This window comes from Hypomesus nipponensis, chromosome 21 (assembly GCF_054491055.1).
Source record: "Hypomesus nipponensis isolate SF chromosome 21, ASM5449105v1, whole genome shotgun sequence".
Lineage (NCBI taxonomy): Eukaryota > Metazoa > Chordata > Actinopteri > Osmeriformes > Osmeridae > Hypomesus > Hypomesus nipponensis.
In genome coordinates this window covers 3,237,976-3,248,705 of record NC_140381.1, presented here as the reverse complement: position 1 = coordinate 3,248,705, position 10,730 = coordinate 3,237,976, and the positions used below count along the sequence as shown (strand labels likewise).

The window sequence follows — 10,730 nt, the reverse complement described above, 5'->3', positions numbered from 1 at the left end:
TTTTCGGTCCTCAATGAGAGAGAGAGAGAGAGAGAGAGAGAGAGAGAGAGAGAGAGAGAGAGAGAGAGAGAGAGAGAGAGAGAGAGAGAGAGAGAGAGAGAGAGAGAGAGAGAGAGAGAGAGAGAGAGAGAGAGAGAGAGAGAGAGAGAGAGAGAGAGAGAGAGAGAGAGAGAGAGAGAGAGAGAGAGAGAGAGAGAGAGAGAGAGAGAGAGAGAGAGAGAGAGAGAGAGAGAGAGAGAGAGAGAGAGAGAGAGAGAGAAACATTCTAGACAGCTACATCTATGGCTACGGATGACAAGCAGAGATTTGGCTGACATAAAGGGGTAAACATATAGGGCTTTTGTAAAAGGCAGAGAGAGCAAGCGACAGGGGGACCAATTCGACCGGGTACAGTCAACAGGAACAGAGTCAAAATCCACTGGGAGAGCGCGCTCCGTGCTCGTTGCATTTGAAGCCTTGACGGAGAGTCGAATACCGGAGAGGACACACCGGGAGTGAACATGGAAGGAATGGCATACGGAGCGGGCAAGGCCGGAGGAGCTTTCGACCCGGTGACGTTCTTCCAGCAACCTCAAACCATCCTTCGCATCGTCTCATGGGTGAGTAGGCTAGATATCGTACGCCCTCGCGACTGCGGCCGCCCTTCCTATTACCGGGGGTCCTGCGGTGGACGAGCGTCTGTTTTGGCTCACTGGAATGTGCGAGCGACGGTCCCCGTTCTCCCGTTACCGTGCCGTGCCACTCACGTGCGCTTTTCAGAAATGTGCAGCGTTAGATCAATTACGTTAATGTGTTAGTTTTTTTTGTCTCGCCATCATCACGAACAAAAGTGAGAAGGTTACACGATAATTGGCAACAAAAGGCATACGTAATATTTCAATGACATCTCATCACTTTACACGAAGACGACGTCTATTTAGTGTGTACAGTTGATAATGTGTTTTAGCTTCCCCAACGTGTTAGGACAAGGAAGTAGCGGACAGTGTAGATGGATGCTCGTGGCCTTGCCGAGGCGCAGCGGAGCCACGCACTGCCTAACCCACGTTTGTTTGTTTTCTCTCGATGTTTACACTAAACCGTAGGTCTGAATCTTTAAATACTGCATGTACCGTGCACCGATGTTCAAAACACAGCGCAAAAGTAACATATCCAGTTTGTAGGTGTTTAACGTCCAAAGTGTGCTCCCCCTCAGACAGCGCCTGACATAATAAATAGCGGCTCGCGGATAGGCACCTCACGAGTCACGAGGATACTAACCGGGGAGGATGAGCTCGAGGTCGAGTGGCGCTTGTACAACTAACGGGCCAGACACGAGGCTTTGAATAACTGGGTATTCGGCTAGGACTGCAGACCACCCGCAGCAGATGGGTGTAGGATGGAGGATAGGAGGCAAGGAGTGCGAGGAGGTAGAGAAGGATTGAGGAGGGATGTGAGGAAGGAAGGAGTTGGAGAGATTAGGAGGAGGAAGATAAGAATGAAGTATAGACAGATGTGTGTGTGTTGAGGGGTCTTAGCATAGGGCCCTAGATTTGAAGCAGCAAGTCTGAAATCGCAAAGCAGGTGTACCACACAAACAGACACAGGAAATCTCAATCAGTCCTACCTAAGGACCCAGCTCGGTGTGTGTGTGTGTGTGTGTGTGTGTGTGGATGAGGATGTGTGTGTGTGGGGGGGGGGTGTGTGTGGGGGGGTGTGTGGGTGGGGGAGTGCGTGTGTATTATCGTCAGTAAAAGTGAAATGAAACTGCCATAGATGAGGAGTCCTTCATGGCAGCTGTGTTCACTAATCTGACACACATCCCCACATGCATACACACGTACACACACACATAGACTCGTACACACACTCCCACACACATTCACCTACACACACACACAGACAGACATATCATACACAGACAAATTCAGTTCCTGAACTGAGATATCCCGAAGGACTTGCTGCCTCTCGTCTGGCTCTGGCTCCGCCCCCTGTGATGACCTCAGAGAAACTCGGTACCTATGGTAACAACCACGATCCAGCGAGATGTTCTGCTTATAGGCTGTTTTCCCATAATGCAAAGCGACTAACAGATCAATGTGTGTGTGTGTGTGTGTGTGTGTGTGTGGGGGGGGGGGGGGGTTCTCCATTCTGATCAGTGATAGAGTTTCAGGATCATTGCAAAGAGAGACAAAGAAAGACAAAGAAAGACTAATTCCATTCATCAAACACTCATCCGTCTATTTACTTTACTCCCTCTCTGTCTCCCTCACTCCCTCTCTCTCTCTACCGCTCTCTACTGCTCTCTCTCTCTCACCTCCACTGACTCATGAAAGCTGTGTGTGTAGTAGGTGTGTGGGTGATGATTAGTCCTGCATGGAAAAGAGTGTGCATGTGTGTTGTATGTCTGTTGTATGTCTGTTGTGTTTCTGTTGTGTGTGTTTGTTGTGTGTGTTGTATGTCCAGCCCCAGGGAGATGGGGGATGACAGTTTCTTTGTAAGGTTCTCTATGTGTGAAAGAGTGGAAGAATGTCCAGGAGGAGAAGAGAAGGGAGGGAGGGAAGGAGGGAAGGAGGGAAGGGAGAGAAACAGATGGATACAGGAGGTTGAGAAGATATACAATGTGTGTGTTCAGCTCACTCACACACACACACACATATGAACACAACAGACAAACACACACCTACATCACATACTGACAAACATTCTGCCATCTCACTGCCAAATGGTCAGTGAAAGAGTATAAACACACACGAAGATATACAGTGTGCACACACACTCACACACACACACACAGACACTCACACACACACACTCACACACACACACACACACACACACACACTATTTAATGGCACATTGTTGTTGTGTGTTTAGTGTCATGGTGCTGGAATTCAAGAATTCTGGATGGTACCGTTTGAAACAGAATTGAAAATGTTAGATGGAGAGAGAGATGAAGCTGTAGAGATGGAGAGAGAGATGGAGAGAGAGATGGAAAGAGAGATGGAGCTGCAGAGATGGAGCTGCAGAGATGGAGAGAGAGATGGAGAGAGAGATGGAGCTGCAGAGATGGAGAGAGAGATGGAGAGAGAGATTTAGCTGCAGAGATGGAGAGAGAGATGGAGCTGTAGAGATGGAGAGAGAGATGGAGCTGTAGAGATGGAGAGAGAGATAGGGAGAGAGATGGAGCTGTCGAGATGGAGAGAGAGATGGAGCTGCAGAGATGGAGAGAGAGATGGAGCTGTAGAGATGGAGCAGTAGAGAAGGCAGAGAGAGATGGAGATGGAGAGAGGGATTCATTAGTAGAGGGGGATGTATAAGAAGGATAGAGATGAATCAAGAAGATATCAAAGATAAATCAGAGAGCATTGAGTTCAAAAGACAAGAGAACAGTGTGTGTGTGCGTCTATGCATGTGTGTGTGTGTCTGGCACTTGATTCTATTTACCCATGGTATTGTCTTTATCCTTGAACCGCTTTTCCATCTCTCCCCCACCCCCGTCTCTCTCTCTGTCTATGTCTCCCTTCCGTCTGTCCTTCACATTGTAAACCCAGTACACAAATCACACTTACTGGTGTTTCACCCTCCGTTCCCCTGCACTTCCACACACACATGCACACACTTCCACACACACACACATGCATAAACGCACACACACACACACGCACACCAGATGGTAATGCCAGTGCCAGGCCAGGTAAACCTTCTGGTGAGAGCCATGAGGAAAGATTCAGATTGAGCTGGCAAAGAGAGTGAAATGGCCTGTGTTTGTTATTATGTGTGTATCTGTTTGTTAGTTTGTTTATTAGTGAGTGAGTGAGTGAGTGAGTGTGTGTGTGTGCATACTTGTGAGTGAGTGAATGTGTTTTTAGTGTGTGACGGAGCCACATGAGACGTTCTCAGGTAACAACAGCAGTCGTTTCCATTCAGCACAAGTGTACAGCGCTGTAGTGTGTGTGGAGCTGTGTAAATGATTCATCCCAGCCTGGCTAGACGAGCTGTGCTGGGGCCTTTCTGCCTCAATAGGACATGGGATATCCACAGTCAAACAGCTCTGATTGTCTATGTGGATCTATGGTTTGGAATAATAGTTAGTATATTATGTTCCTTTCGCCCCGTTTCCTGACTAGGTCTACGTATGTAGGAGTGTTTGGTATAGATGAAAGTCATATAAACACCCACATAGAGATGTGGGTGCATACACGTCTCGCTTTCTCAACATTCTCTTTCTCTCAGGCATGCACACGCGCACGTCAACCTAAGTAACTTCTCAGTGAGTCTAATATTAACATTTAGTCATTTAGCAGACGCTCTTATCCAGAGCGACTTACAGTAAGTACAGGGACATTCCCCCCCGAACCAGGAATCGAACCAGCGACCTTCTGATTACTAGCCCGATTCCCCAACCACTCAGCCATCTGACTCAGCTGACTAATATGTGTGTGTGTGTGTGTTTAAAGAAGCCGTGTGTCACAAGCCATGGAGAGGCTCGTGGTGGGTCTTCACAAGGCCTGCATTCATCCTGACACACACACACACACACACACACAGAGGAGAGACACGGGGGATGTAGGACTGATAGAGAAGGGGAGGGAGGGCAGGGATGGAAAGAGAAATAGTGAAGGAGTAGTTTAGAGAGATATAATAGAGAGAGAGAGACAAGAGAGAGAGAGACAAGAGAGAGAGAGAGGGAGGGAGAGAGAGAGAGAGAGAGAGAGAGAGAGAGAGAGAGAGAGAGAGAGAGAGGAAGAGAGAGGCACACGTTTCCATTCTTGACATTGTGAACTGAAGGACGTTTCTAACACTGACCCACAGGAGATACCAGCTGTTGTGTCTCTCCTCTCGGTATGAATAAATAGCCCGGTAACTCAATATGAATGCTGCCATGTGATTGGATAATACAATTCTATACAGAATGTTTTCTAACCCAATCAAGTTTCTCCGTCATGCTTTCCAACAAATCATTATTTTATTTGATCCGAAATGTTGGAGTGTGTGTGTGTGTGTGTTTGTGTCATGGGGAATCAGAGGGGAACACACCAGGGGGTCTTTCTGTGTCACAGTATGGGTCTAATTAAAACATGGGGAAATCCCTAGACACACTTACACACTATCATGTACACACACACACTCATGCATTTATGCACTCTCACACAAACACATGTACTCTCCCAGATGCACTTCACCCACATGCACACACTCACAGTCTCACACAACCCACAGTCTCTGCCACACACACACACACACACACACATCTACTGGGGACTTTCCATGTTTGTCAGGTGAGATTCTAGACAAACCGTTTCCAAGGTGGAGACAACCCAGCATGCCTTGCTTTGATCTGCTTGTGTCGAACGTTTGTATTCGTAACAGCCCAGGATGGATGCTAACACTAGAATGATGAGGGAATTAAAGGGCAAATGTACAGAAATAAGGAGTGTGTGAGAGAGAGAGGGAGAGGGAGAGAGAGAGAGAGGGGGTGAGAGAGAGAGAGAGAGAGAGAGAGAGAGAGAGAGAGAGAGAGAGAGAGAAGAGAGGGTGCCCCGGGGCTGGAGCGAGACCAGTAACAAGGGATAGAGAGAGAGGAGAGATGCCGTGCCTTTAAAAATAGCTCTGCTTCTATTTCTCCTCCTCTCTTCCTTTCCATCCTCTCCTCCTCTCTTCCACACTGATAGAGGGGAGGGTAAGGGAGGCTGGCTGTGTTCTTGCATGCCCACACCCATCCCTCCCTCCCTCTCTCTTCCCATCTCTCTATATATGTCACTGTCCCCAGAGACCACTTACATGCGAGCAGAGACCAGTTCTTAAGAGAGGAGAGAGAGAGGGGAAAGTGAGAGGGAGAGAGATGAGGAGGTGAGGGGGAGAGAGGGGGAAAGTGAGAGTGAGAGAGAGAGAGAGAGAGAGAGAGAGAGAGAGAGAGAGAGAGAGAGAGGAAAGGGAGAGGGAGAGGGAGAGAGAGATAGGGGAAAGGGAGAGGGAGGGAGAGAGATGAGGAAGTGAGAGGGAGAGAGATGAGGAAGGCCAGATAAAGGTATAGGAAAAGAAAAACAAGGACAGAGGGATGAAATCAAACGTTTTTAACTCAATTACAATCAGCGGTAATGTTTTTCAGACGAGGTAGTGACTGTTGTTCAGTGAAGATGGACTAACTCTGTACCCCTGCCTCTGTCCTTCCACCCTCTCCTCCCCCCTCCTCCCTCTCCTTCCCTCCCCCCTCTGCTCTCCCCCTGTACTCCCTTCTCACCCCCCCCTCCCCCCCCCCACAGCTCTTCTCCATCGTCATCTTCGGCTGCATCGCCAACGAGGGCTACGTGAACCGGCCGGACGAGGTGGAGGAGTTCTGCATCTTCAACCGGAACCAGAACGCCTGTAACTACGGCGTCGCCATGGGGACGCTGGCCTTCCTGTGCTGCATGGCGTTCCTGGCGGTGGACATCCGTTTCCCCCAGATCAGCAGCGTCAAGGACAGGAAGAAGGCCGTGCTGGCCGACGTGGGCGTGTCAGGTAGCTGACCCCTGACCTTTTGGAGAGTGGGGGGGGAGGGAGTTTGGTGTTAGTTGCTGTAGTAACAGGTTGCCAAGTGGGATGTGACAGGCGAGCGTTGAGTCTCTCTCTGTTTTTGTCTGTCTATATCTTTCTCTATCATGCTTGCTATGCTTGTTATTGCAATTACCTCTGTCGCACTCGCTCATATCCCCCCTCTCTCTCTCTCTCTCTCTCTCTCTCTCTCTCTCTCTCTCTCTCTCTCTCTCTCTCTCCTGACTCTCTCCCCATTTCTTTCTCTCTCTCTCCCTCTCCCTCCCCCCCCCACTCTCTCTGCAGCCTTCTGGTCCTTCATGTGGTTTGTGGGCTTCTGTTTCCTGGCCAACCAGTGGCAGGTGTCCAAGCTGGAGGACAACCCCCTGAGGGAGGGCGGGGACGCGGCCAGAGCCGCCATCACCTTCTCCTTCTTCTCCATCTTCACCTGGGTAGGCACCTGCCCCTCTCTCACACACCTCCCCCCCCAGCCCTGTGCTCTCACCCGGGCACGGATGAGGCACAGCCTTTGTGTTGTCATCCCTTGCGTCTAAGTGTTCGTCATCAATATATACTTTATTTTTTAAATTTTGCTACCTTTTTTCATATCCTGTTTGTTTCCTTCTTTGTCCTCATTTGTAGTTTTTGTTTTTGTTTTCACTCCTTTGTCTTTCATCCCTTCTTGTTTGTCTCCAGGGTGCTCTCACTCTCTTCTCTCTGGAGAGATTAAAGAGTGTGTCGTTTGAAGAGGAGTACAACAAGCTGTTCACCCCTCAGCCCTCCCTCCCTCTGATATAATACACCTCTGATTAACCTGGCTGTTCTCTCCACAGCCCCCCCTCCCTCTGTCACCCTGTCTGTGTGTGCCGGTCTGTCTGTCTGTCTGCTTGCCTGTGTATGTCTGTGCGTGTGAGGGTGTGTTGCTATGGTAACGACCGTTCTGCTGTGAGACACAGGTGCCGCGGTGTCCGACCGGCCGAGCCACACCCATAAATCTGGACAGCCAATGACACGCTGCCGTTTCACACCATAAAACCCAATGACAGTTGGGGTTTAAATAACCAGCGTTCCGTCGTGAGAGTTTGATTAGTTCTGCAAGTGTGTGTGTCTGTCTGTGTGTCTCTTTGTGTACACATATGATGTGTGTGTGTATGTGTGTATACTCCCTTGCTAATATCAGGTTAGCCTCACCTAGTAATCCAGGAGAGAGAGATCTGTCTCTCTAGTGTATAACAGGTGACATTTTACTGTGATTTGTAGCTCTGGAGCAAGACAGCCACTTGGATCCTTGTTGTTGTTTGTTTTTGTTGTTGCTTGTTGTCGTTATTGTTGTTGACATACTTGCTTTCTCTTTCTGATTTCTCTGCTGCTATGGTTACTAACAGCAGACTAATACAAGCATCCACCGTTGCATTCCTGCTAACTAATTCCTTTGCTTCTCTTTCATTTCTGTCCTCCTTCACCATCCCTCCCTCCCTCCTCCTCTACCTCCCTCCCTCCTCTAACTGCCCCCCCCAAACCAACTCAAACTCCTCTCCTACCTGCCCCCCCTACTCTACTTCCTTCTCAACCTCTTCCGGCCTCCTTTCTCAACAACACCCCTCTAACCTTCCTCCCCAAACCATGCCCTTGCCCCCACCCCCCTCCCCCACACCCCCTCCCCCCCCCCCTCCCCCCCCCCCCCCCCTCTACCCCCCTCCCCCCACCCCCCTCTACCCCCCTCCCCCCTCTACCCCCCTCCCCCCACCTCCCCCCTCCCCCCCCACACCCCCTCCCCTCCCCCCCCCCCCTCCCCCCCCCCCCCCCACCCCCCTCTACCCCCCTCCCCCCACCCCCCTCTAACCCCCTCCCCCCACCTCCCCCGCCCCCCCCCTCCACCGCCCCCCTCCCCCCCCACACCCCCTCCCCCTCCACCCCCCTCCCCCCCACACCCCCTCCCCCTCCACCCCCCTCCCCCCACCTCCCCCCACCTCCCCCCACCTCCCCCCCCTCCCCCAGGCCGCACAGTCCTTCCTGGCCTACCAGAGGTACCAGCTGGGCGCCGACTCGGCCCTGTTCGGGGACTACACCGACCCCAGCCTGGACGCGGCGGCCGCCCCCTACACTGCCTTCAGCGGGGGGGAGGACAGCCCCGAAGGGGGGCCTGGAGAGGCCGACGGGACAGGGGGGTACCAGGAGGGGGGACTACTGAGGGGGAGGGGGGGGGGGGTACCAGAGAGGGGACTACTGAGGGGGGGGGGGGTACCAGAGAGGGGACTACTGAGGGAGGGGGGGGGGGCGAGGAGCCGTGAGAGTGTGTGTGCGGGGGTGAAGGAGTTGTGTGTGGGGGGGTGAGGATTGAAGTTAGAACAGTGTTAGACATGTCAGGTGTGTCAGGGGTGAGGAGAATGTGCTCATGGTGAAGTTAAACACTTGTGACCAGTTTGCCTTCGTTCTTGTTGTCTTTTAGGGTAAACACACGTGAACACACACAAACACCTACACACGCACACAAAACGTAAATTATACTTGGTTTCTTTTATGATACTCAATCATACCCCCAGAGTCAAAATAAGACCATTAAAGTGTATGTTATGAGTGTGTGTGTGTATCAGTCTTCTATAATGAGTAATAACGTGTATGTGTGTGTGCGCGTATTGGCTGTAACATTTAAACAATATTTTCAGATTCTCTGATCATTGCCTTAGCATTTATTTAACCTTAGTGCTAACTGCCAACCACATTTAAATGATACAGGGCAAAACACACCCGTTCCCTTAGCAACAAGACAGGCAAACCACCAACATCAGGCTCCTAAAGCCGGCAACAACATTTCAGTTTTGAAATGTACATTTCAGCCCAGAGCTTCTCGATGGTTCAGTTATTTCAGAGCAGACTACTCAATGGTTTAGCTTCATTTATCCATTTGGTTGTTACCTAACAAAATAAAAGTGGTTGTTGATTGAATACATTATTAAAATGAGAATGCCTTGGGTGGAGACTCAGAAGACACCTATAAAGTATGCATACTTGAATCTGCAGAGGAAATCCTAGATAATGAAAAGCTAATTCAGGCATAAAGAACATGAAATATACACATTTCTCCAAAGTCTCTGACATTTGCTGTATCTATATATATAATCGATCAATCTATTTATCTATCTCGCTCTTTACATATTGTAAATCTGTAATTCAATCTTTAGGGGTGTTTGAAAAGAAGACATGTCTCTATTTTAAGGCGTTATCATAATGCTAGTTATAAAATATAGTGTGTACAAAAATGTGTAACAACATTATCAGATACAAGGAGTGGTAACCTTGGCTACCTCTTCCTTGACATAATTTCAGGTTATCGAGATGTTTTTATTTTGGGATAATAATTACTATGAAAACATTATGAAAAAAAAAAACGATATGAACTATTATTATTAAGTGTAGTTGTAGATTTGTGTGATATTTTTCTTCTTGGTGTGTTCCAATAAGCAGCAATGAAACAAATAAAGATGGTGTGAAAAAAAGTTTTTGACGTGATGAATTTTAATCAATAAAATAACTGACTAAAGAAACATCTAAATATTGTCTTTGTCCTTGATCTGTGGTAGTAGTAAACCCATGTGAAACCTATTGTGCTTTCCAACATCGGTGTCAACTATTTTTTATGAAAATTTCGATTGAGGAGCTGGTGATGTTTATACACAAATAGCTTTACAAACAAGCCTACAAGGAAGGAAAAACGCCATTGGTTTGTTTTGACTGCATGTTTTGACTACAATGATACATTTGACGAACACATCTGTACTTAATAGCTCTGTTATGAAGATTTGAATGAGTCTCGGGCGTTGTCATGGTAGCCTACTCTAGTGACAGTTTTTGTCATGGTAGCCTACTCTAGTGACAGTTTTTGTCTGTGTCGCTGTCGCTGCAGCCCAAGAGTATACATGTCAATGGTTTCCTATGCACGTTTTGACCACAATGATACATTTGACGAACATGAACATATATGTACTTATATACATTTACATGTATTAATTTAGCAGATGGTTTTATCCAAAGCGACTTTGCAGAGAGAGCTTTACAAAATTGCATAGGTGCAAAGGTCACTGATCATAACAAGGAGATAGCCCCAAAACATTGCGGGTAGCCAAATCATGAAGCATACGTTGTGAGAAGCAAATAAGTGCCAAGGGGAAGAACCAAACGAGCATGTAGTTAAACAAGTTACAAATTATACAACATGAACCTCAAAAAGTGCAAGAGAG

At 48.6% G+C, this 10,730-nt stretch overlaps 1 protein-coding gene across 1 annotated transcript; it reads left to right on the top strand.

Annotated features, from left to right (window-relative positions):
- The first annotated feature begins 284 nt into the window (after positions 1–284).
- syngr1b (synaptogyrin 1b) lies at positions 285–8,956 on the top strand. The gene is made up of 5 exons (XM_084685936.1): positions 285–599; positions 6,243–6,480; positions 6,799–6,944; positions 8,491–8,700; positions 8,942–8,956. Exons 1-5 carry the CDS (start codon positions 501–503, stop codon positions 8,954–8,956), a joined length of 708 nt encoding a protein of 235 aa, XP_084542062.1. The 5' UTR covers positions 285–500.
- The last annotated feature ends 1,774 nt before the right edge of the window (positions 8,957–10,730 follow it).

Coding starts and splice junctions, on each gene's coding strand:
- syngr1b (XM_084685936.1), top strand. CDS start 501: ATGGAAGGAATGGCATACGGAGCGGGCAAGGCCGGAGGAGCTTTCGAC. Junction 6,481..6,798: donor GGCCGACGTGGGCGTGTCAG/GTAGCTGACCCC, acceptor CTCTCTCTGCAG/CCTTCTGGTCCTTCATGTGG. Junction 6,945..8,490: donor TCTTCTCCATCTTCACCTGG/GTAGGCACCTGC, acceptor CCCCTCCCCCAG/GCCGCACAGTCCTTCCTGGC.